This window comes from Anarhichas minor, unplaced genomic scaffold (genome assembly GCF_050575085.1).
Source record: "Anarhichas minor isolate MPS153535 unplaced genomic scaffold, ASM5057508v1 ptg000010l, whole genome shotgun sequence".
In the NCBI taxonomy this organism is placed as follows: domain Eukaryota; kingdom Metazoa; phylum Chordata; class Actinopteri; order Perciformes; family Anarhichadidae; genus Anarhichas; species Anarhichas minor.
Genome location: NW_027466456.1, coordinates 824,101 through 850,857, shown reverse-complemented (window position 1 = coordinate 850,857; position 26,757 = coordinate 824,101). Strand labels below are relative to the sequence as shown.

At 43.1% G+C, this 26,757-nt stretch overlaps 1 protein-coding gene across 1 annotated transcript in view; it reads right to left on the bottom strand.

Moving 5' to 3' along the window:
- Window positions 1-25,580, bottom strand: part of kita (KIT proto-oncogene, receptor tyrosine kinase a) — a 28,280-nt gene extending 2,700 nt beyond the window's left edge. Inside the window, exons 1-20 of the mRNA XM_076088523.1 lie at window positions 25,526-25,580; window positions 21,322-21,576; window positions 19,439-19,723; window positions 18,825-18,964; window positions 17,277-17,469; window positions 15,537-15,723; window positions 14,649-14,764; window positions 14,277-14,391; window positions 10,879-11,063; window positions 8,226-8,332; window positions 7,944-8,070; window positions 7,289-7,393; window positions 6,388-6,498; window positions 6,143-6,284; window positions 5,866-5,972; window positions 5,655-5,782; window positions 3,877-3,999; window positions 1,216-1,327; window positions 1,030-1,129; window positions 169-274 (exon numbers count right to left, since the gene is read on the bottom strand). Of these exons, the coding sequence (XP_075944638.1) occupies window positions 169-274; window positions 1,030-1,129; window positions 1,216-1,327; window positions 3,877-3,999; window positions 5,655-5,782; window positions 5,866-5,972; window positions 6,143-6,284; window positions 6,388-6,498; window positions 7,289-7,393; window positions 7,944-8,070; window positions 8,226-8,332; window positions 10,879-11,063; window positions 14,277-14,391; window positions 14,649-14,764; window positions 15,537-15,723; window positions 17,277-17,469; window positions 18,825-18,964; window positions 19,439-19,723; window positions 21,322-21,576; window positions 25,526-25,580 (2,799 nt within the window). The remainder of the gene's footprint in view (window positions 1-168; window positions 275-1,029; window positions 1,130-1,215; window positions 1,328-3,876; window positions 4,000-5,654; window positions 5,783-5,865; window positions 5,973-6,142; window positions 6,285-6,387; window positions 6,499-7,288; window positions 7,394-7,943; window positions 8,071-8,225; window positions 8,333-10,878; window positions 11,064-14,276; window positions 14,392-14,648; window positions 14,765-15,536; window positions 15,724-17,276; window positions 17,470-18,824; window positions 18,965-19,438; window positions 19,724-21,321; window positions 21,577-25,525) is intronic.
- Between the last annotated feature and the right edge of the window lie 1,177 nt (window positions 25,581-26,757).

Here is a 26,757-nt window from a genome sequence, read left to right as displayed (position 1 = left end):
ATGGCGTCAAAGGTATCACATGAAGCACGTCACCTGACCACCTTTAGGACCCTGGAGACGCCTCTGCTTCACTCACCCATAATCCAGTTGAACCGCCTGGGAAGTCTTCTCCGTTCTGCACCAATTATAGTGAACAACAAACAACCCGAGAAGTGGCGCTCAACCTACGTGCTTCGTGGAATCGGTCAGCTGTTGTTCGATCCTCTCCACCACCTTCGTGAAGGGGGGTCTGTTGAAGGGGTCAGCGTCCCAGCAGGACCTCATAATCTGATACCTGTACAGCAGCAGAGAAACACACAAACGCTTTTATTGGTCTGTTCACTTGACTCACATCCCCTTTATTTTGTGTGTGTGTGTGTGTAGTGGTGTAACGGACCACTGTCGATCCCTGATCTCGGATCCCCCCTTGGCGAACCACAGATTAATGACACAGTTTAACATTAACCATCACATTATAGTGAACAACAAACAATAGTGTGAAATAAAGTTTTACTGACGATCGTTCTCCAATATTCAGTAGAACATGTGTTTCTAGTCTCTGATCTCTGATCATGTTTCATTGTAAACAACCAATCAGTGTTTAAAGCAACAGGAGGAGCGCTAGTAACGTTAGCAGCACCGCTAACGGCTAACCAACAGGAGGAGAGCTAGTAACGTTAGCAGCACCGCTAACGGCTAACCAACAGGAGGAGAGCTAGTAACGTTAGCAGCGCTAACGGCTAACCAACAGGAGGAGAGCTAGTAACGTTAGCACCGCTAACGGCTAACCAAAGGAGGTTCACTTCAGTTACATTATGATGCCTTCAGGCTCTGCTCAGTGAACATGAGTACTGGCTGAAGGTACATTATAACGTTATCATGATGTGTTCACATGTAATGAGAAAGTTGAATAAATCCAGTAGTTTGAAGATGTTTCCACATGAATATGAAATAGATATTAGAGATGAATTATGAGCTGTTCACACTAACTCTAATAATACATCATCATCTCTCCTCTGATCTTTTTACACTTCCAAAACGATAACTCACATTTCGCCGGGTGCAAACTCCGGAGCATCCATTCGGTATCCTTCTTTTATCAGCTTGTAGAACTTGGCGTCCACAGGCATGCCAGGATAAGGACTGTTTCCTGCGTTTTAGAGATTCGGTTACATTGTGCAGCGCTGAAAAGAAACAACACACAGACAAAACACACAAACGGCTGGACGGACTTACCGAGAGAGAAGATTTCCCAAAGCAAGATGCCGTAGGACCACACGTCACTCTCGAACGTATACACACACTCAAAGATGCTTTCTGGAGACATCCATTTCACTGGCAGACGAGCCTGCAAGAAGCAGTAATAATAATCACTGAGTGAGATGGAAAGCAGAAATCAATCAAAGCCTTTCACACAGCGATGTTTGCTTTCTTTTCTTTCGAGGTCAAACACGTTTGTGACTGAGGGCTGGTAAATGAACAGACAGTAATACATGTCAGGTATGCACACACACACACACACACACACACACTGTGTTCGCCTGAGGATCTAAAACAAACCACTCAGAGCTCAGTTCATACCTGACAGCTTGTGGGAAAAAAAAAAGCAGACACACACGTCTCTAGCTTTTCCATTCACGTCCATCCAAAGATGCACTTTATGGTTCCCTCTGTAGATCAGCCGCAGCTACAGATATTTATTTTTTGGTTTACAGGGTATGATTTTAATTATTCTGTTATTTTCTACCCAAGATTTTCCTCGTTGCCAGTGTTTTGGTACATTATTTAAAAAGACAGAAAAAAATCTTAGGTAAAAATGGTTTACATGTTGTACTACCACTAAAGTGTTGATTGTAAAAAGAAATGTTATCGCACGCTAGAAATACTGCTTGCTTGCTTGCTTCCAGATTTCTTTTCCCCTACTGGCGAAGGCATGACCCATCACTCTGCCTCTTATTACTCGTAGCATTCGTTGGTTTTGTTCGTTAGGTTTGTGCACGAGGAGTGAGACTAGCTAGGTTGAGGGTAATAATGTCAGGGTAAGTCACCCACAGGACGAGTCACACTATTCTGCATAATAATCAGCCTAATAACAATGTATTTCCTTTCATTGTACCAAGACTTTGTATTTTTGGAGAAATGTACCGTGGAAACAACGGTATGTTTTGGGCTTTTGATCCAATGATGCATATTTGGGTTTTAGAATAATGGGCCACTAGAACGATGGGATGTTTTTGGGGCAACAGGTTTTTGATCCAGTGGGACGTACCGTGGTTTCGTAATAATGGGCCGTCGGAACAATGACGTGGCACCGATATCGCCAAAGTGGCTGGACGGATCCTTCTCCCTTCATTGTTTTATAATTGGAACTGCGACAATAGCCCTTACTAATCTCTTTCATTGTTAGTTTATATCAAGAACAAAGGACCCTGGGAACATATGGATGACCCCCCCCCCCCCTCCCTTACTATTCACGTTAGCAAGCTGACGTTAGCTTTGTCGGTTGTATACACAACAGTTCCACCTGGCACATATGAGGTGTAAATATTGAGTGACAACTTCTCTCTATTTATAAACTAGTTTGTGAGGTGCAACCTGTTTTACTTTAGTGTTGCGTAAGTCTTCACTTTGTAATCACTTGTTAGAACTCATTTAGATTTTAACCTGCAAATAGCTCAAGGTAACGTCAGAAGAATGTTTCCTAGAAGTAGTAAATGAAAGACAAATACTAGTTTGGTCTGATGTTTATGTGTAAAACATCATCAAGACTAACTTTACTTCCTTGTAGCTAATAGATGTCACAATGAAACTTCCCTAGTTGAGTACTTGCATTAAGACAATTATGTTTTGTATTACAAGTTTTTGGAAAAATTATGTTAAAAAAATGCAAATGAGGCATTATCTTATCAAATATGTGCTGATTTTCATACATTTCCACAACATAAACGTGAACATTTGATGAAGCCAGGTTTAAAATTCTTGTTTGATTTTGTTGACATATTAGAGTCAAAGGTTTTTACATTTTGGATATATCGTGGTGTCACGACATAAATCAGAAAATACAGAAAACAGTCATAATCAAATCGTTTTTCTCCATGTTTTATTAATAAATGTAGTATAAATGAGTGTGTGAGTGATGTGTGAACAAACCCCTCTGTGTGAACCTTCAGCACACAGAGAGGAATGAAAGAGTGAAGTTTGGTGAATGTAAGAGCTGCTGAAGTGGAGATTTATCATCAGAGTCTGAGAACAAACTCATTCAGAGGAAACGTCCTTTAAAGAGACGTTTAGTTACATTACAGACATTTAGAGACTCTACAGGTGAATAGGGTCAAAACATGAACTCAGAGATATCACCATGAAACTTCACTACTTCATTACTCACATTAAGACGAGTATTTATTGTATTACAATTTTTCTGAAATGTTATGTTTTAATAAGCAAATGAGGCATTATGTAATGGTAACTTTTTGTGAATTTAGGAGAAATCTACAGACGTAAACAGACTCCGTAGTGAAATAAATGTTTTCTCTACTCTAGTCTGAAAGAAGAACACGGTATGAAAGTAGTTTGGGAAGCCCGAAATCTCAAAATTGATTAGTGCATGAATAATTGTGTTTTGCCTGTAGTGTCTCATCTTAACAACCGTACAGCTCCTGATAACTTTCTAGTGATTTGGAAAAGCCCAGAAGGAAGAAGTTTGACAAGTAAAGACTGACTAACCGAGGTCAAACCAATTAACTACATCATTACTTTACAAATCTATTTTGACAGTTTGAAACCAGGAAACTAAAGCACAGGGTTTGACTGAAGACAAGAAAAGGCATGTTGAAGGGGGTTCTTTGTTGTACAGCTCATCTACAACTCCCAAGGACCACATCTTTAGTGCAGACTTACGTTGCCTTTGACGACATAGTTGGAGTCCGTGTTGATGTCTCGGGCCAGGCCAAAATCACAGATCTTTGCTACTCGTCCTTGAGTCAGGAGGATATTTCTGGCAGCCAGATCTCTGTGGATACACTGAAAGAAAACAAATGCACCACTACCTTTAATACCCAATGATACATGTCATATACATGACCAATCAATAATATAATAATATTAGGCATGGATGAGGTGCTTCTTCTAATGCGGTTTGGTGCTGAATTTCCACACTTGGATCTGTAACACACAACCACTGACACCGATACAGGAGCTTACTGGGCACGGTATCTTGACTCCAGGGCTAATAAATCTTTCAACAGTAAGCTCCAACATGCGTTTTAGATCCGTTTACTAGCTGTGGAAAGATGATCCGTGCTCTGTCAGAGTTTTATCCAAAAATCAAATCAAATATGAAGGCTTGTACAGACAGCGGTGCATGACGCATCAATGACACAAAGAAACAACTAAATATTCTACTACAAATATTTAGCATCAAAACTATTCATACAGGCAGAGGACCAACCACCAGGATCCTTTTGATCCAGAGCAGCGTCTAACAGTCTGTTTGAGGTAAACTGTTGTATAGCCTAAACTACTGTCAGATATTTTATTGAGTTTCCTTTTAGGGAAATGCTCTGAGTGAATTTTAGTTCCCTCAACAGTTAGTATATGTCTAGGGCTTTTATTGTGAAAGGTAAGTACAGAAGGATTGGATCTGGTCTGGGCTGCCTTTGTCAAGGTTTAGAGGAGTAATAAAGTTTTCCATCTTCAGACTACGGAGCCTCCACAACGTGATTGGTTGATGCCTTTATTTGCTGTTCCAAAGCTCAGAAAGATCAACGTGATCTCACAGAAATACGTGAAATTACCACATCATCTTAACAGCTTATTACGTGGTGGTAATACATAATGTGTAAGATTATGTGCCACCAACACAGAAACAATTCAATGTTAGGTTTAGACAACAAAACAAACGTTAGCTTCAGGCAACAAAACAAACGTTAAGTATGCAACAAAGCGAATGTTAAGTATGCAACAAAACAAACGTTAAGTATGCAACAAAACGAATGTTAAGTATGCAACAAAACAAATGTTAAGTACGCAACAAAATGAACGTTAAGTATGCAACAAAACAAACGTTAAGTATGCAACAAAACAAATGTTAAGTACGCAACAAAATGAATGTTAAGTATGCAACAAAACAAACGTTAAGTATGCAACAAAACAAATGTTAAGTATGCAACAAAACAAATGTTAAGTATGCAACAAAATGAACGTTAAGTATGCAACAAAACAAATGTTAAGTATGTAACAAAACAAATGTTAAGTATGCAACAAAACAAATGTTAAGTATGTAACAAAACAAATGTTAAGTATGTAACAAAACAAATGTTAAGTATGCAACAAAACAAATGTTAAGTATGCAACAAAACAAACGTTAAGTTTAGGCAACAAAGTCCCTTAGTTGGGTTTAGTAAAGACATCATGGTCGGGCTTAAAATAAGAATGTAAACTACGTGGATGTGTTTAATTTGCATTTCCACGACAACAAAGGATCATTATGTAAAGACACATTATGTTCCACCACCATGTAACGCGCTGCTAAAGCTCTTTTTCACTGTGTTACATTTCCTTCCCGTGTGTAAGTATTCAGGACAAAAACAGCGGTTTGAAAGAAATATATTGAAGTACAAATAAATCAAACCCTAAAAAAACCCTGCTGTGTCGTGGCCATTATGGTTGTTGCTCACATTTTTGGCGGCCAAGAACTCCATGCCTTTGGCCACTTGGTGTGAGAAGCTGAGGAGGTCTTCTGTGTCCAGAGACAGACCATCCTCGTCGAACATCTCGCTCTCTGCATCTTCCTCATTGGAGACAACTGAGAGGACAAACAGGACGAAGATTACCCTGCGAGTCCACTGCTTTTCTTTTCTGAGTATTTTAAGATATTTGATGAATGGCTGGCTCTCTTGCCTTTGCGTAGTGAGCGTCTCTTCTCAGAGGATGAGCCGAACGGCAGCTTGCCAGCAGCAGAAGGCCTCATGGTCATGTAGCCGTTCAAGCTGTCACTGTGAAGAGGAAAAGGAGCAGTCTGGTCTCAGCCGAGCACAGCCACACATCGGCACGCTAGTGTCCAAATACCCTCCTCCTACGCACGTTCTGGAGAGTATATACTAGTACTCTCCTTTCTCTTACACTCACAGTATACCAGTGTTTTACATACAGAAAAGAACCTGACCCAGCTGCGTCACTCTGCGGCATGACGTTGCGGTAGTAGCAGTCTTCCTCCAGCTTATAGCAGATGAAGGATTCCCTCTTTCTGCGTAGAAAGTTCAGGAGGTCTCCGAAGCAGCAGTACTCTGTGATCACCAGTGTAGGGCCTGCAGACGAAGACACCACAGCGACACCAAGAATCACAACCAAAATCAGTCTCCTTAAATCTCTGATGAAATGATAATACAGGACAGAACATGGCTGCCGCACCTCCAACAGTGCAGGCTCCCAGCAGGTTGACGATGTTCATGTGGTTTCCCAAGTAACTGAGGACTTTTAGCTCCGACATCAGGGCCTCTTTCTCTGTGGCATGAGCGCTTGCTGTGAGGGGGAAAAAGATTGGAACAGAATCTGAATGGTAAGGATTGGTAGTCAGCTCAAGTTGGACTATGAGTACATATCGCAATCTGGTATTTGTGCTTGTTGCTGGAGGCTGATTTGAATAAAGAGATGCCTGTAAAATATGGTTATTTGGCATAAAAAAAAAGATATTTGCATAACGGAAGAAATAACCTCTATGTCGTGGAAGTCCCACATATGCCGGGAAACTAAACAAAGTCTTGTCTGGGTTCATAACATCATTGAAGATCGAATAATTTCATCGAGCTGTGTTCACCGTATCTAGCAAGCCACACGTCGGCTGGTTTACTACAGCTGTATGAACCCAAAATGTAAAAAATGTAAAAAAACGTTTGTATGTAATCTAGTCACTCGAAATATTTGCGTAGCGTTTGGTGTGAATGCAGCATAATAGTGACGAGTAGCTGCCTTTTTCTCTTTTTTGTCGAAGGAAGCCAGCCACCTTCCAGGTTGACAGATCCCTGATGTCATTGATTCATAAATCTGTTTATTGAGTCAGTCTTCATTTGATGGTACACGTCTCTCACCCCCAGACAGAACTCCTTAACAGGGGAGACGACAATCAGCAGCAAAGATATTGGCGTGTATCTGAACTATGTATTACATACATGACGGTACCCTCCCCCTGCTCTTTGACTTTGACTTTGATGCTTTCAGGTTCCCACCTCAGACAAACATTTGCCAAAACAAACAGCGACAAAACCCTTCTGGGACTAATAAAGATCTCCCACAGTGTGTTGCCAGCACTCACTTTTAAGCATCTTCACCGCCACCGTCACGACTGAATCTGCTTCGGAGAGTCCGTACGCGGTGGCCTCCACCACTTTCCCAAACGCACCAGATCCCAGCGTCTTCCCTGAAGACGAGAAGACAGACACACACAAAACACTGTTATTCCTCCATCCCGTTTCCCTCCAGCATGCTGGCCCCATGCCAGTGTTCCCAGGACAACACCGGTTTGAGCCCCCAGGCTGTGTACGTAGGCACCAGGACACGCAGGATCCTGTTTGAGGAGGTTTCTTTAAAACAACACCCAGAATATGTCAACAATATCATGTTTGCAGTGAGGAAGTGGGGCTTCATCACGAAGGAGCTGTGAAACTGGTTAGTGACTACGCGTGGCTAAAACGCCATGTCCACATACACAGTTTGTCAATCCGCATGAAGTCGCCCGAGGCGGGCGGCGGTGATGTCATGCCGTCTGCACTGTTAGGCTTTATTACCGAGGCTATTACTGACACAAACCCTCGGTTAGCTCCACATCACTCTGCTCTGACGTTGATTTACAACGCTAGACGTAAAAAACATCATCAGAAGTGACAGATTAATAGAATCATGGAGGCCTAGATGCAGCACAAACACGCCTCAGATCATTAAGGATAAAAGGGAGTTGCGGTGGCGCTCACCAAAACGCAAGTTGTTTCGCGGGAACTCCCACTGGTGATCGTACGGCAGCTGGGTGGGGTCAATGTAGACATAGTTGTTTCCATGGATGCCCTCGATAACTTTCCACTGGATCTGGTACTTGGGTTTCTGGCACCAATGCAGACAAAAGACAGACACATCAATTACTGTGACAAATTATTGTTGCTGATGGGTTTTCAACACGCTTTGAACTTTTGCTCGACTTCACTCAAATTGTCACTGGAAGAGAGCGTGCCAGGCGGGGAGGAGTGCAGCTGTCTTACCTGCATGTACTTGTAGAACAGCATGATGAGGACGAGACAGAGGACGCCTGCTGCTGACACGGAGCCAATTAGCAGAGGGGTGAAGAGATCGTGGGGGACGGTTCTCTCTGCAGAGAGACAGAAATGATCACGTTAGACTGCAGGAGCAGTAAGTGCTGGGCCATATGGAGAGCAGGGATCACGATTATATAAATATAAATATCATTTTTAATAAGCCTATAGCTAATGACCAAAAATATTTATTATCAACTATATCCTTGACATTTGTTATAGTCATCTTTAGTGGTTATTTGAATAAAAATACACAATTTAAATGATTTAAAAGATATACGATGTATAATAAGTTGCTTCGAGCTAGTGTGAGGAAGTGAAACCGCTCATAGTTCATCTGTAATATCTATTTTTACAAGATTACATTTGAACACATCATGATAACAATAAAATGTACTTCATCCGTCATTTATACAGAATGGAGCTTGAAGGAACCATAATGGAACTCAATGGAACCTCCGTATGTTATAACGTCACTCCTCCTGCCGATTGCAACATCTGTTGTTATCATTGTCAGACTTACTCGAAAGCATAAATGCGGATCTTCAGATCACATATTTGATTTTCTATATCGAAAATGATTGTGATTGACAGTTTTGACCCATTTTTGGCGGATACATGAGGCTGGAATGTCAGTTCCCTCTGACACGTTTACAGCTCTTCTTCTCGAGGCTTCAGGTGAATGACTTCAACGCACAAAGACAAACCGTCGCGCCCACACACGTGTTACGTGACTCACGCGAGGGAAGATATTACCGCACAAACAACAAACGTGTCTCACGAGACTCGTTTTCACCGACCAACAATGCAGGAATATCGTAGCTTCTTCAATTCTGACAGTTTGAAACCGGGACTTAAATATCAAATATCACAACATTTTTGAGTGAATACCTCACTATCGTTTTGATATCGTATGGTTGACTATTGGTGCTTTGGTAAAAATATTTGCACAATGCACAATACTTGAACCTGCTTAGTCATTATATCCACATTACATCGATTTACTCTTAGTTCGGTTCGATGAATTTGTTTATTTCCCCACTGACTTGAACTTTTTGTAGAAGGCCTGTTTATTTTGGGGAAATGTTTGCTTGTGACGCTTCAGTCGGTCAAAGCAGTTAAGCTTAACCCTTCAACTCCAGTACACCATTAAAAAAACAACCGCTTGGACCAGCTGAGCCATCACGGATCATCAAACAGTGAGGTTAACACACTAAATAAACATTGACCATGTCGATTATGGCGTCTGTGGGCGGCTAAAAAACACTTTAGTCTTATTACGCCATCCAAAATCTAAGACGATATCAAATCACGATAATTAAATAATAATATAATATTGCCCAGTCTTGGTGGAATTGGACTCAATTGGAGTCAATCTTTCACTGGTTTGCCATGTTTACACTCTAAATGACATTGCAGAGGGGCATTACAGTAAGCCAGAGAGGGCTAAGTCACAGTGAAGCTCACTTTGGTCAAATCACAGCCAACTAATCACTAATTACACGTGTAAACATACTGTCTCTGCTTTTTTTTCTTCCTGCGTTTACAAGTTCTGCATTTTATTTGATTGATTTTTTTATATCCGTTTCCATCATACGGTATTTTACCGTATGATGGAAACGGATCATTGTTTTGCTCCTCTGTACAGTGGGGTGTAATAAGCTCTTTAGAGATAAGAAGCTTTCTCTTCACTTCAAATCTGAGAATGCAGCGTCTGCAGGAACTAATCCCCTGTAAACCTGTCAGTGGTTTCTAAAGCCCGGTGTGACACCTCCCGAGCCTCCCACAGCCCCCAGAACGGATCCCAGCGCCGCCAGGACTCCCACTGCGCTCCACACTCTCGCCGCCTCCGCCTGGTCTGCTGTTGCTCAGTGAAGTGCACAAAATCCTGGGCGCACACTCCAAAAGACAAAAAGACTTGTGCTGCCTGGCCACGAACGCTCTCCTCCCTCATAATGCTCGCCCACATACCCGCTGAACCCACCCTAATCCCCCACCCATGCCCTCCATAAACCCGGGTCTCCAGGCTCTACTGTCCTTTCAGTTCCTGCGCTCACGCCACATTGAGGACGTCACACGGCAGATGGGGAAGCCGTTAGAACAGAGCGGATTTGGAGTCATAAAGTAAACAATGGACTAATTCCCATCTGTAATGGACAACATCTTATCGTGGCCAATCACGGGCGAGGTATCTCTCCTTTCCTAATGTTTACTTAACAGATTAAAGAAGACCAACCTGTACTTGGACCACACCGACAGGTTAATCCTCCCCCAAATCATGCTGGTAGTAAATATTTTGACTTGAGGACTAAGTAGCGGTTTACAGAACTGCTAAGATAACTTTGTTTTTTCAGTGCACAAAGCAGGCTTTTTTTTTTAACAAAATACTCCAGTAAATGAAACAAGATTTTCATGTGTGTGTGTCTTCTCTTGTGCTGTTGAACTCTGGTTTAATTCCAATCTGAAGGTGAGGACGAGCAGAGGAATTACATCAAATCAGCAACAAAACACGAGACTGACAGGCGCCCCCCTTCAATACCACGTGGCCCCTATTTAACCGTGTTTGTGTGGTCCGCATCCCACTTTCTGCGTATATACTCACCGCTGATAGAAAACAGCGTGTAGGCCTGCTCTCCCTCCACCGTCGCCACACACTCCAGAGTGCTGTACCGTCCCAGGCTCACGTTCACGCGACTCTCCACCTCCGTCTTGCCGAACAGGGGGCTGAACAGCGTGACGGTGATGACGTTGTGCTCCTCCTGGGTGGCGTTCACCTGTTGGGAGCACCTGAAGAAGCAGAAGATTACAGGTTGTTGACAAAAGGGATCACAGAGTTATTCATCAGCTGTCTCACTAAGACGTCTCTCCTTTTATGTCTCTGCGTGAGACACATTCCTGATTTCATGAGTCTTGAAAACATCTCCCGTCCTGTCTGTTCCTTTTGCGTTTCCTGCCTCCTTGATTATCCACCTCACCCCCTGATTTTGTCGTCAGTCAACCCTGTTTTATAGACTCCCTTGTTTTTCCTGTTCCTCCACCAGACTGTCTTCGTTCATCCCATAGACTGCATATAAATGGGCATATTCACGCTGGTTTGCGGACTGCTGTATTGAAGCATTCGATTCGGCATTTTTGCAATCGCCATTTGTTTTTTTGCAACCAGAAGTGACGCGAGAGGGTGAAGCTAAATACAACTGAATGCTGAATAACACATTTACATACAATTAACTTTCATGAAGTAAAAACACACTATGAAAGGGTTCAAGTTTTAAGACTAAAACAAGGACAATTACCAGACCGGACAACGCCGTGTTAAAGAACTGTCAATCACTGTGTAGCCCCGCCCTAAAGCATACCCTGCTTTATGGTCTGTTTGACTCTAAATGGACCATAATGTACTAAATGAACATCATGCTGTATTGAAGAAGACTTGAAACTAGAGATTGAGACGATAAACTCATGTTTACAATGTTTACTGAGGTAATAAATCAAGAGAGAAGTAGAGTCATTTTCTCATAGACTTCTATACAACCAGAGGAGTCGCCCCCTGGTGGACACTAGAGAGAATGCAGCTTTAAGACATGAGGCTTTGGCTTCACTTTTTTAGAACTGTTGGAAAGGTTGCCGCCTTGTTCTACGTTGTGGGCTCATCACTATCAAGAAATTCTTCAGTGCAAGTTCTCTTTGGTTTTGGATTTTGCCTACTTCCTGTCTGGATTTATTCGTTGATTTCTCTTTGGTCTGACCCTCTGTGTGTACGACCGCCTGGAACCTCAGTGAAGACCCAGCCTTTTTTTAATTGACCTTAAAAAGACGTGCATCTGCACCTGAGTCTCTGTGGTTCTGCATATTGTGTGACTATAACGATTCTGGGTTGAACAGACTGCACGGTATCAACGTGTCCACCAGAAGTATTAATAATTGAAGGGAAGTTGCTCCTGTGCTCATGAAATATGAGTGAGAATAAAAGTTTCCCAGAGCTCCATTAAAAGCAGCTGTTCTCTCTGGTCACCGGCTCATCGTCTTTCTGTATATTGGCGTGCGTGTCTGTAATTCGATTACACTTAAAGAATTACTGGATAGAGTTTGGATAATCACTTATGATCCACTGCCTGTGCTGCTTGGGATTGGTTGTTGCTATGGCAACCGGGTGCCCCTTCCTTCGGACACGCTTAATGTTTGACACGCGAGAGAGAGATGAGTCCCCGCGTCCAGTTTGTATCCAGGCAAACACCCGCTGGGCCCCCTCCGCCAATCACAAGTCAAGTCTATTCCAATCCCGTGTCACATGGGGGCGGTCATCTTATCGCCGTCAACCAATCACAAGACAGCGCCGGGGAAACAACCTCCTCAATCCCACATTCCACCATCATCATCATTCCTGACTCTGTGCAGCCTTTAGGACCCTCGAGGTGCACTTCAGAGGAGCTTTGCAAGCGTGTGAATCTTAAATTAATGGGTGGTGCCGATCATCAAGGGAGCATCACTGACAAATACGCCTTGTATCTACACACGGACATGCAGGCCTCGTTGCCATTGCAAAAACCATGACAGTTGTTTGCAAACATACAATAGATATCTGATAATGGAGCTCTGCAGGGATGACTTATTGTTGTAGATGAACCAGAAAGTTAGCATCACTGGTTCCCACGACAAAAAGCCAACGGGCTTCTTCCACTTTTACGATTTTTTAAAGCGTGAATACAATCGGCAGAAGTAAAAAGCTAACGTTAGTCTACACAGGAACTCCACCACGGTCACGTGACTTCACGTTATTCTATAAAGGAACTCCACCACGGTCACGTGACTTCACGTTAGTCTATAAAGGAACTCCACCACCATGACTTCACGTCTCCACCACTAAACTAAAGGAGGACTAGTGTTCTAGTGAGGACGTTAAGTCGTCTCATTTACTTTTTTAAGAAACGTAAAAGCTTCTAAATTAACCCGTGGGATAACGGTATTGGTGCCATCCATCTTTAGGGGGCGCCACAAATGGGGGAATTTTTAACTAATACTATTTCAATAAAATTGTTCCAAATTATTACAAAGAAAAGCCCACAACATAAATATGAAGCCTGCTAATCGTCCCTTGTTCTCGGTTGCCTGCAGCATCGCTTCTCGCTCTTAGTCTGACTTACCTGAGCAGGTGAACGAGCAACACTGATCTTGAAAAGTGATACGATTAAAATAATTTCCCTCGAATATATTATATCACGTTAAAAAGACCAAAAGCCCTCTGGGGCCCAGGGGAGAAGAGAAGAAGAAGTGATGAAGGTGCAACGGATCACCAAACATCAGATCGTATCACGGTTCTGAGTCACAGATCAGAGCAGCAGTGCTGCCTTGAGCACCAAATTGGTCAGATTGATTTTGGTTCAGCAGCTTTTCTTTTGTTTGTTGTCAATTTAATGACCAGTCTGACTAATCCAATCAGTCCAATCCTTGTAATTCCTTTAGGCTGTAGTTCTTAAATTCAGTGCACTTATTACACAATCCAAGGATATTCTGTCTTTGCTTTTTATTTTATATTTTAATTAACTGGTAAATGATGATGAAGAATCAAGGGAAACCTTTACCAATAAATATGCACAAATGTGGATAAAGTTTGGATGAAATATTGATATGTATTTCTCTCTCTTAAGGCTTCTTAAGCCCCTTAAAACTACTCAACTAAGTATTTATCTGTAATATTAAGTATTCATTACTAAATAAACAACAATTTACGTTAAAGTCTGACAAGTTTAGATATTTTTAATAAAAGTTTCTTAAAAACTCATCAGGACTGAGAGGGTGTGGTTTTTATTGGCCAGACTAAATCTGATTGGTGCAAGGACATAAGACATTACATTTCCCAATTTTAGCCCCGCCCACTGCAAAACCAGTGAGAACGGCACAAACGAAAACAGAAACGCACGAATCTAGCATGTGAAACAATATAAACAGTTTTAACTTTGGATAGAAAAAATTGTCTCAAAAAATGTCCTTTAAAAATCTCACCTGGCGTACGGCTGCTCGCAGTAGTACCAGGTGATCTGCGGGGCGGGGAACCCCTCGGCCACACAGCGTACCTGTCCGTCCACCGGACCCTCATGAGACACGATCTCAGGTTTACCTACAAAACAAAAACACACGTCAGGACATGTCACGGACATTAAACCTCAGTGAGGCGTGACTGATACACAGCGACGTGAGGTGGAGATCAGGACCTCATTTCACACACAGAAAAAATCAAATCAATGAAACCTATTCCCACATGTCAACGCCAGAAGATTAATGCAATGTGCAGTGATGGAGTTCATTATGTGGCTTAAGGGAACAGAAAACCTTTAACACACACACAAAAAAATAAAAACCGATGAACCAACTTACTGATCACAAAGATGGTGAACGTGTAGTTTACTGAAGCGTCACCGTTGGAGGCTTGAAAGGTGTAAACTCCACCCTCTAACACCTTCAGTCGCACCAGCCTCAGCTCGCTGCTGTACCTGAACACAAAGCAATTACATCGATTCAGCATTAATGCGTTAAACATCGTATACACTTTGTATTTTACTTTTTATATTCAAGTTGACTTTTGAAACTCTGGAACAAGAATTTCCTTCAGGATTAATAAAGTTCTATCTCATCTTAATGCATTTATCAATGTTTAAGAACCAGCAGTAAAAATGTCAACGCTGCTCGAGGAAGAACCTGAAAGGATCTGATATTTTCATTTTAGATGACGACCAGTCTGTCGTTTGCCTTTTGCTTGTTTAGGCACAAATTGCAGTTTCCAATTATTCTGGCGGAGAAATGTCTAAGTATTGATTTATTGATTACTGTGCTCCCTCGCGTACCCTTAATCTGCTTGAGGGGGGGGGCCTTTTCTTCACATATCACAAGCGATGATTGTACCAAAACACCATGAAGCGTGAGCCAAAATGCATTAAGCTGAACATGCAGCCTTGGATAACATTATGTAATATCTCTATCTGCAGCGCGGAGGTAATACTGCACATATTTCACGCTTTCTTTTCCTGTGAAAAGCCATTTATATTCTGACAGTTCCCGTTTCGCCAGAAGCCCCCGGAGCAGTTTTTTAGAGTTCCAGCTATATTTCTCAGGAAGCCGTTAGCAGCAGCACCTCCACTGACCTGCAGCCGAATTCAAAGATGTCAAATTCCACCGAGCGGGGTTAATGAACATTTTCATCTTGGTGGTAAAACTAAAGGCACTTGAAGGCAAGTGTGCGTTTGTGCGCTTGTGTGTTTGTCCCACCTGTACTCGTGGCTGTGTGTGGTGATGACGTGGTCCGTTGTGTTCCTCAACTCGTGGCCCATGAAGCTCCAGGAGAACGAGTGCGGCTTCGGATAAGCCTCCATGTCAACGTTCAGGGACAAGCTCTCGCCCGAGCGGACGTGGATGGTTTCGTTGATTGTGGGTTTTAAGTTGATGAATCCTTTCTCTGAAAAATAAGAGAAATGAGATATTTTTACAGGGATTTGCAGAAGTGAAATTGAGTCTATTTTTATTGGAGTAGAAACTGATTTAAAAGTGGTCGCAAAGGAACCCAGCAGCTGCATATAAACAGCTCCCAGTCCAGACACGTGGGGCAGAAACAACAATAATGAATCACAGCACAAATGTACATGTAAGGCAAAAGTTTGCCTTTTGGGAAATACGTTTATTTGCTAAGTAAGATGAGAAGTTCAGTGTCACTGTCATATCTGGCAGTTGGTTAGCTTAGCTTAGCATCAAAACTGGAACTAGGGGGAAACAGTTAGCCTGGCTGTGTCCAAAGGTAACTAAAACCACCTACCAGGACTTTTAAAGCTAAGTAACATGTATATCGTGTTTGTTTGATCCATACACAGACTCAGGCATAACAACATTTATTTTATTTTTTTAAATGTGGCATTACGTGAAGACAGCAGGACGATTCCAGTGGTACAAAAGTGAAATGTTGTTTTTGTAGGTGTTTAACCTACAAATGGTAGATTTAACCATTTATTGGGGGGTTATGACTTTGCTGTCCTGCATGAACTATTATTATTATTTACCCATGATTCAGTCGGCACCATCGAGTACCCGGTGCTGCTGTTAATGTAGCTGCTATTGTGTAAATGTGTCTTTATGTGTCCTGTGTGGATGTGATGTGTTGTGTGCTGTTTGTAACATGTTGATTAGTGAGCATTAGAGGTGCTGGTAGAGTGGGTTTTTGCAGAGAGCCAATCTAGCCGTTTCCACCTGTTTCCATTCGTTATGCTAAGCTGAGCAAAGCTAATCAACTGCTTCACGTTTACCTAACAGACATGAGACCACGGAGGCATAAAGAGACCGGTATACACAGCGGTGGAGGCGAGGCCCAGTTCATTCCAAAGAAAGTTGCTCAGTGGCGCTCGAAGCTAAAAAAAAGTTTGACAGCTGTGTATACAATTACCCAAATCTTCCACATCCACAGGCCGTAGAGAAAGAACACCAGCGTTCCCTTTAACCCGGCTTCGCATTCGCTCGGTCACGGCTCAGTTCATTATGCAGAGGAAAATAACTCTGCTTTGGTTAATAGCTTATTCTACAACTTTTAGGACCCAATGATTTAAATATATTAAAGTGTTCGTACTGGGAAGTTTATTGACCTGAAGATAATGTGTGTATATATATTCTCTGATTTACAGACGTCTCATCACTTGATGGACCTGGAAGTAATAATTCCCGGTTTGGACACAATGTGAAATGAAAGCCCGGCGCTCTACCTTGAGGCTTATATGACACTGATATCAAACTTCTCATCTAACTCTCAGCAAGAAAGCAAAATAAGTGTATTTCCTAATATTTTCAAAATTGGGGATACTTCAAATTTAATCTCAAGAAATTCAACAATTCAACGACTGATTGACAGGTAGCACTTTGTGCTTCAGATCTCTCTTCATTCGACGGTTACATTTCCAAATTCATTTCTTTACGACATCAAAAGTTTAGCTTTAAACGGAGAAGAAGCAAACGTCTTCGTGTACTCACCATAAACATCGAGCCACGCCGACTGCGAGCTGACCCCTCTTTCGTTCTGGGCTTCACACCGGTACCTCCCAACGTCTTGAGGTCCGACCGCTGTGATGTGCAGCGTGGCGCCGCGCGCGTGACTGAAGTTCTCCGTCAGGATGCGTGAAGCTCCGTCAACCTTTACTGGTTGCTGTGGATACCAGACGGCACCCTGTCAACGCCCAGAGATCTCTAGAGATTAACCCTGTCTGCTGGTCTATGCTTGCCAAGCACACAAACACTGACACCGGCTGCATGCAAGTACACACACACACACACACACACAAGGACGTTCACGCCCATACGCACACGGTACACACACAGCCAAGATCCTGAAGCTTAGCCAGCGAGAACTTTGACCCCTTTCACTCTCGTTCATAAGAAGAAACAACCACTGATACCAGGTAACAGAAAACTATTCCATTTACAATAATACATAAAACCAATATTCAACTTGTGATGTTATTTTTTGTGGATTAGAACGCCGCTTTTGAATGATTGTCGCTCAGGTTTGGGACGTTTAAAGACAGTTGAGATTGTTTAATTGGGACCAGTTTCCTGGTTATACCGCTGGTATTTGTGTGGTTGACTCTTCCCTTTTAAAGTTACTCCAAGGAACTTTGATTTAGTGTTGGTTCTGGTGGTCTCTGTGGACAGAAGTGGAAGTGTTCCTGAGCACCAGAGTCTTTCTAGAAAACCTCTAATTTTACTGTGGCAGGGTCTGACAGTCTGCCCCTCTCAGTCCTGGTTCTGGTTCTCCCGTGCCTCCCTTCCCTCGAGCGGGTCCAGCAATACATCCTGGGTCTCCAGCAGCGTGGTGTCGGTGTTGGCTCCCAGAGAGGAGAAGCTCTGCTCCTGGAGGAGGAGGAGGAGGAGACGCTGCTGCTGCCGGGAGCTGAGCTCTCCTCCTCCCTCCGGAGCTCCGAATGCAGGTCCAAGGCTGCAGGTGAAGCCGGATCTGGGTCTGTCCACGGTGGACCGGTCTCTGCAGGGATCTGGGTCTGTCCACGGTGGACCGGTCTCTGCAGGAGGATCTGGGTCTGTCCACGGTGGACCGGTCTCTGCTGGAGGATCTGGGTCTGTCCACGGTGGACCGGTCTCTGCTGGAGGATCTGGGTCTGTCCACGGTGGACCGGTCTCTGCTGGAGGATCTGGGTCTGTCCACAGTGGACCGGTCTCTGCTGGAGTCTGAGCTGAAGGAGTTTCTGATGAACCTGCATGAGCTCATCTGGTTTCACCAGAATCCGACCCGGTGGCTCCGATGACGAGCATTAAGAATAACTCTATAGAAACAGACCATCTTCTCTCTGATGGTCTCTTCACTGATGGAGGTCTGATAGAGGATCAGGACTAAACAGACTGGTTCAGGACCAGTTAAAAGCTCCTCACAGTAACTTTAAGTAAAGAATCAGATCAAAGCTCTTTTAAATCTAACAAGACTACAGTCAACACTCAGTGTTCAGTATTTTAGTTGAATCTTCCACCAACAGCACAGCACACGGCAAAGGAAGGGAAGAAGGGTCTCACCGAGCCAGGAGGGGGGATCCACTTAAGCTGGATTTCTGCGTTGACGTTGGTGGTGTTGCAGGTGAGGGAGAGACTCTCATTCCGCGTGAGAATCACTCTTTTGGTTGCCTGCATCTCAATCACAGGAGGAGCAACAGGGACTAAAAAAAACAAAACAAGCAAATGTGACTGAATGTTCAACGCTGTCTCCGACAAAATGACATTCCCATACAACTAGACTACATCCTCAAGTACACTTCGAAGGAAACGTATTTTCCACAGATTACAGTCTGAGTATGAAACACGTGGTTAATAATGTAAACTGAAACAGAAACAAAAGATGCTACAAAACTACTTGTTTACACTTACTACAAAACATCAAGGTTTGCATTAAAATGACTACGAAATTGAAAACAAAACAAAACAAAAAAAAACTACTTGGTTCACATGAGACAAAAACAGCAGTCGCCTGAGTGAAAGCCCATTGTTTTGTTCCCCAAAACTTGTTTATGAAAAGTCAAAACTAAACGTAAACCAGGACAAAACACGTCTCCCTCCAAAAATGTAATTTCTAGCAGACAGGGCTGGCTTTTGAAGCCACTACAACACACTTGAGTGCATCGACACCTCTTTACCTGGCCTCACTGTCAGGTAGTAGTCATGCGATCTGACGCTCTCCTGCCCGAGTCTTCCTGTGCACACATAGCATCCTTCGAAGGCCTTTTGTGTGTTCTGGATGACGATGCCTTGCTCCGGGCTGGCAGAGAACTGGAGACCAGAGGCCGGAGCTCTGCTGGAACATGTTTCCAGGCGCAGGTTGTCCAGACTTGGATCGGTTGCCAGGCAAGGGATGGAAGCATTGTCTCCCACTCGAGTGAGAATGTTGAACACCATTGATTTTCTGAAGGGATTGTCGGGATCTGCCAAGAAACGGAGGCGTCAGAGCTGTAAAAAGGTCTGCACACTGAGCTGATGAGGCTTTAGTTGGTGATCATGTGCCATGGTGTAACAACGCAACACTAACATACACTCTTTTCCCACCACTATTTTGTTATTTTGAGTTATTGCCATATGAATTCACAGAAAATGATGAATGTGTTTAATCGAGTTGAAAAAGCGAAATCAACTCTGAAAAACCGCCGCCGTCGTTAGCTTCATTTCTCAGTGCGGTGGCCTTTGATGGACATCTGGAGCTAAACGACTTTACCAACCGTAGTTACCGTGATCTTAACAGACAGCAGCAGTTGGTGCGGTGCTTGAGATTTCAGGTAAGTTGTTTTTATTCATATTAAAGTGTACTATTAGCAATTAGGTAGCGTAGAGTTCATCGCTCTGTCTGATCAGGCCTTAACTCCTTAATCACAATGTTAGCATAGCACTATATTGCCTATTATGGTTTTGAACAGGTCATGATTCGCTATGGACTCAATTTCAACTCTGACCTGACTGGACCTGGTCTTGGACTTGATTAGCCCCACCTCAGCGACACCCACACACTGCATTTTGGTGAGTAACAGTGAATGTAAGTAAGTAAGTAAACGGCTTTACCACACAGAACAGAACCCTCTTTTATCGGACCATTATCTAATAACTTTTGAATTCCTACTAACGGAGTGTACGCCATTAAGCAAAGGTTACTACACTAGATGTCTATCTGATGGTGCCGTAGCTATGTACATATTGTAAAGCCCTCTGAGGCAAATTTGTAATTTGTGATTTTGGGCAATACAAAAATAAATTGAATTGAATTGAACATTTCCCACGGCTGCAACTGTAAAGCAGTCGCAAGAAAATGCAATGCATCTGTCACCGCGCTGAGCAGTGACCGCAACCATTCATCCAAATGCATCCACACAAATAAAGCAAGGGCCAGCTTTGACAGCAGATCACAACAACGTGGGTTTGTTTAAATACCATTAGCAGAAACAGACACACCAGCTGCTCTTCTGTCTTCAGCCAGAACCGAAATCTTAAGGATTACGTCTACAAATCTACCTTTTTTTTCTTCTTCAAATTCGTAGAACTAACAGACACAAGGAGATCTGATCTGCCAAAAAGGATGACTCAGCTGCAGCTTCTATCGACCTTACAGAAGCCAAGTTGCCAGAGCTTGAATTGTTCGATGACAGTTAATCAAATCCAAACATCTTGTGACAATGCTACATGTGTGCCTCTCATCATAAAAGTAGTTGCTGCGTGTTGCCTGGACGGTGTGAACTGTGGAGTGAATGATAAGCACATGATGTTCGCCTGCAGCGATGGCAGCGGGCCAAGGAGATGTGGAGTCACATAGAGGTGGAAACGCAGTAACACTCCACCATGCACTCGATAAATAGTTAGAGTATTTACTCTACCTGTCCGGGGCAAAGCTACAAACACCTTTCTCTGCGAGAACACCCACACATCCTGCTCCCTGTACTCTGGATTTCAGTTCTCTCTCACACACAAACACCACGTAAACTCAAACACACGCGATCTACTGGATACACTTGAACACTTGACGGTTACACGCAGCTACCTTTCACATAGACGTAGATGGAGGTTCGCTCCTTGGTGCTCTCCTCCAAGCAGATGTAGCGGCCCATGTGAACAGGCTGGGCCCTGGGGATGCGCAGCGTGGACATCCCAGCCACCTTTTTCTCTCCCCGCACCTTCGGCCGGTCCTCCCGCTGCCACTGCATCTCCTTCTCACCCTGGCAACGCAGCTCGAAGGGTGCGTTGAGCGGGACGACAAGGTGGGGGTCGACGGGGGTGATGGTGGGCTTGGTGTTGCCTATAAAGTGACGGAGAGGGAAATCAACTGCATGTCAAACATAACAAAGTCACGATGAGACAGTTTGTGTTATATATACATATGTTAGAACAGTAGTCCCATTTTCACCACAGTGGAGTCATTTTCTCATAGACGTCTATACAACCAGAGGAGTCGCCCCCTGATGGACACTAGAGAGAATGCAGCTTTAAGACACTTCAGCATCGGCTACACTCGGCAGAACCGGAGGTTGCCGCCTGGATAAAACTAACAAGACTCGAAAGTCATTTACTTAAATGAAGATTAAACACGACAATTGAAGCTGAACTGCACACTTACACGTTTGTTTAAGATATGAACTAAATGATATGACTGTTCTTTGATGAAACAAATCATAGCTGGTGTTAATTAATATTGACATTTCTTCACAAAAAACAAAAAAAAAATCTGCATTTCATGGTTGAAAATGGCTAGAAAAGCAGTCTACTGTTTTAAATCAACCTTCATTTTTCCAGCGCAAAAAAAGTTTGGGACTAATCGAAATAAAATAAAGTTAACAACCTCTCATCAGAGAGGTTGTTAACCCCTCCCCCCCCCCCCCCCCCCCCTCTTACTTTTTCAGTAACCTCTATGAAGCATTACAATCACAGCACAGCTCATATAGCGGCTGGCTAGTTAGCTAGCTAACGTTAGCTTGCTAAACACGCCATGTTTTTATACTGAAGTTACACTGCTTACAAAAAATGAGCAGGAACAGTTCTTGTCTCATTTGTGGTCTGATAGACGGTATAACCATCGAATTCAGCGCCATGTCGCCATTTTCCAAGGTACTGTAGCTAGCGGTCATCAGCTACGGGCTGTCATATTTGTCCAGGCAATCGTCACACACATTTTTTTTCTAGATATGCCCGAACAAGTGGATAAAGTTAGTTTAACTTTGGTCTTTGTTGTAATTTGATAGCTGCTAAAAAATAAATGTATTTGTTAAGAAAAAATTGACTTCGTACAAGTGTGACAAAAAACAACAACATTAAAGTTGAACCCTGTCTTTATGTTGACTCAAGAAGACAGATACGTATAATTATTAGAAATCCTCAAAGTTGAGCAATGCTACAAGAGTAAAATCATGTTCTCACCACTTGTAAGTCTATGTGTCAACATCTGCAAAGATTCATGTGCATTGAAACAGTCCCTGATCCAAAAGCAAACAACAGGATCATCCCCTCCTTCAAACTAAAAACACAAACAAACAGGATTTGTTCTGGCTCTCATTCCCATCATTGATTGGGAGGTTGTTTTTTGATACACAGCTGGTTACACCTATATACTGTAAATATAAAAGTTGTTGTTAAAGCAGCGGTTCCCAACCGATAATGGCTTGCGACAAAAAATCAAAAACAAAGCGAAGTCCACTAGTGACCCCTCAGCAAGGGGTTATAGCCTCAGTGTGGATGCTGTGAGCAGGTCAAAGACATGACACAAACAGTGGGAAACATGCAGTATTTCATGAGTAGATGGTGAAAAATACAGCTTGAATTATCAAGTGACCCGTCAGATTCATTTTGGGACTTCTGAGTGTCCTCACCACCGTGTTAAAGGTTTGTAACAAAAATATGATTTAGATCGTTTGAGAAACCGTCTTTTTTATTGATCATCCGCAACTCCACCGATGTGACTTCAGCTGCACTTAAGATTGTTCTGACTATCGTCCAGGGCTCAGTGTGACAGCAGGAGTCAAACCTCTTGACATCGGGGAGGCGAATGAGTAATATTTATGTTTAGGTATTTTTTTTTATTGAAGCCACCTGTGATAAAACACTGCAGGACTGCGGCTGCAGCTTCCTCTGGTGAGACGGCAGCAGAGCGTTAAAACACGTGCTGCGTTGTGGACCGGGCCAGAAAGGCCATAAGGGCCAGAAGGGCCAGCGTGCTAAGACCACATGGCCCGAGACTTCCGATGGAAGTCGAAGGCCTGGGCCCTCAGTATGCCCAGTGCAAACTTAGCATCATGGGTGCTTATGGCGTGAGATAACCACTAGAGCCCCTTAGACCCCTCGGCACTTATGGTGTGAGGGCCCACAGACCCCTTGATGTTTAAAACATAAGCAAGCCTATCACTAGGACCCTCCAGACCCCTCACGCTTCCAGTGCGAGGGCCAATAGACCCTTTGAAGTTTCAAATGTTAGCTGACCAATAGGGCCCCCAGACCCCTTGTGGTTTAAAACATAAGTTAGCTGACCACCAGGGCCCCCAGTACCCTTGTAGTTTAAAATCGAAGTCAGCTGACCATGGTGACCCCTTGCTGTTTAGAATGTAAGCTGATCACAAGAGCCACCCCGGGGCCCTATGAAACCTAGTTTGAGGGTCCATGGGACCCTCTGCACTTAAAGCATGAGCTGTACGTCATTAACCCGCAACGACCAGACCCGATAATAAATAATGGTGTACTTTAATTAACCTCCAGGTTTCTTTATGGTTCTGTAAAGACACTTTTAAAGTCTAAATATATATCGTGACAGTTATTTATATCGATCAATGTCGACAAAAACATATATCATGATAACATCCAAAAGACATGCGTTCATCCCTCCTTTGATAAAGAGACATCTCAAGCATGAACACAAACAGGGCGTGGTGATGATGGTGATGATGATGATGATGATGATGATGATTGAAGGACAGAAACGCTTAAATTCATAGAATCAGAGGACAGCAAACAGCAATGTGTCATTGCGCAGAAACGGTTCCGTTTAGAGGCTGTCAGTTCTGATGTTCTGTTTGCAGAGCGGCTAACAGTGTGATCTAACGTCAGGGGTTGTTGTGAAAAAAACAGCCTCTACAAGTTCTTTATCTGAGGCATCATTTATATGTGTATATTGATTAAGCGCGAGCAAACACGGTGAATTAGGTCTGTAAACAGGCTGGAGGCAAAACTTAATGGCATCACATGACAGGCCAGCCCTGTGCGCACACACTGCGTAAAGATGTGGCCGTCATTTAAATCCCCCGATGATGGCGTGAACATCGACGTGCGCGTCGGATACTCTCAAGATGTCGATCAGATGGAAACAAGGAGCAGAAGAAACAAAAGAAGCGTCCACCTGATGCAGGAGGCTCGCCGGATAAACCGAGCGCGCATGGAGCGCAAAGTTAAACAGAAACACTTGTTTTTCGGCACAGATGGCTCCATGCATGCCAGCTTCTCCATAAAAAAATGTTTGCAAGCCAAGTTTGGCAACTTTCCTGACAAGATAAAACAGTTGACTTCGAATGGACTCGCACACAAACAGAATAAACACGTCTTAAAAAATGAAGCTCCAAATAATAAAAACAGACAGATACGTTTGCGCATATAAAAGTCAATTAGTCGAAGTCGAAGCCAAAATCTCCCCTAAAATGGTCGGGTTAACAAGTGAGAAATGACATAAGCATGCAACCCAGTTGTGGATATGCCAGCTAGTTTGCATGCTTCCTCAGAATCAGGAGTTGCCACTATATTTCCATAAAGACGGTTTATCTGAGGGGAAAACCGCATGAACCTGCCGCGTTTCCTCGAGCACAACACGGTGAAAAAGTCTATTTACATAGCGCTCTATGTTTATTACTCAGCATCCTATACTTATTTATTATTATCATTATTATTATTAATGGCGCCCTGCTCACTGAATAAAACATGAATTATTAAAAGATAGGCATCCAGCTCATGCACCAAAGTGTCCGCTTTCCTCATCGGGTTTCAGCGACTTCGCTTCAGATCTCGTTGCACCGGAACAAAGAAAAAGTGGTGAAAATGCATCACGAATAACGATGCAACAACTCCCTGTGATGTGGATTATCTGGGCTAAAGGGAGCTGAACACCCGCAGACATTTAGAGATACGGTCGATCATACGGCCCCCCCCCAAAATAAAACATTAATAAAAATAAAACAGTAACAAGTTGCCAAGCGCACAAATGCCTCGTGCCTCACCTGGATGGAAGGTTAACTGCAAAAACACAGACAGCAGTATCCAGTGGTATTCCATAGTTATTATTCCATGGGTCTAGCCGTGAAGGTGAGCCTCTCCGGGGTTAAGGTGTCTCTACTCTACTCGCCCGCGTCGGAGTTGTGGAGAAGTTGAACTGTGCGATGTGTAGAGAGGCGCACTTTACAAGCCTTTAAAGGCGCAGACGCTCAGTGGAGCTCGCCAACAAAAGCAGCAAGCAGCCGTTGCATATATCCGCAAACATTGCTGTGGAGCGCGCCAGAGTCGTGGGGACGAGACGGGGAACGACCAGGTCGGTGTGTGTGACTCTGACTGACTGTGGCGTCAACATGTTTATATGGGGAGCCGAGTGGTGGAGCCTATTACTCACGAGGGGAGGGAGGCGTTGTGGGACCTGTCGTCTGCTTTACCGACAAAGAAAAGACGCAGCGCAGAGACGCAGAAAAGACAAGAGTCCAGCATCCACTTTTTCTTTTTCATCTGTTATTTGATAAAACATTGAAGTCTTTCCAAACTATTCTCTTAAAAAAAACACACTCTGAACACACGCACATCTCTAAGGACACGATTATAATTACTTATCCAGTATTTTATTATCATTTTTTTCACAACACACATTTGAAATCATTAAAAAACTAAATTGAGACAAAGAACATCACATAATGACCCTTTGTATTTTCCCTCATGAGACCACGCATGACGGGTTTTTTCTAGTAGCACGCACTCACACACTCCCAGAGTTGGCCTCGTTTTCCATTGGCTCAAACACGCAAGCCAGGTCTGGTCTCTGCATAATGTTGAATAAGCAATTCTATTTTGTTATTGAAAACATCCGTTTTTAATACTAACAACAGCAAGTTTACCCTTAATTATTTCCTTTGATTGCTCATAACAGACCTCATTATCTGTTGTGATCACAGATGTGAACGACACAATTCAGGAGAAACCATTAGGTTTGTTTTCCATTCATCCTGTGACATGATAGACCGTTTAATTTTTAATTTACACTCTTATTATTTAACATTTTTACATCTTCAGAGTTGTGCATCTTAAGTGGTTTAACCAGTTCTTGCATCACATTTTGCACAAATGAAGGACATTTCAGGTAACTTCTATTCTACTATGGAATCACTAAATAAATATATAAAGGTCAAAAAAAGACAAAAAGTTAAGGGGGGGGGGGGGCTTGTGAGAGACCGATTAAAAGAAGAATGAA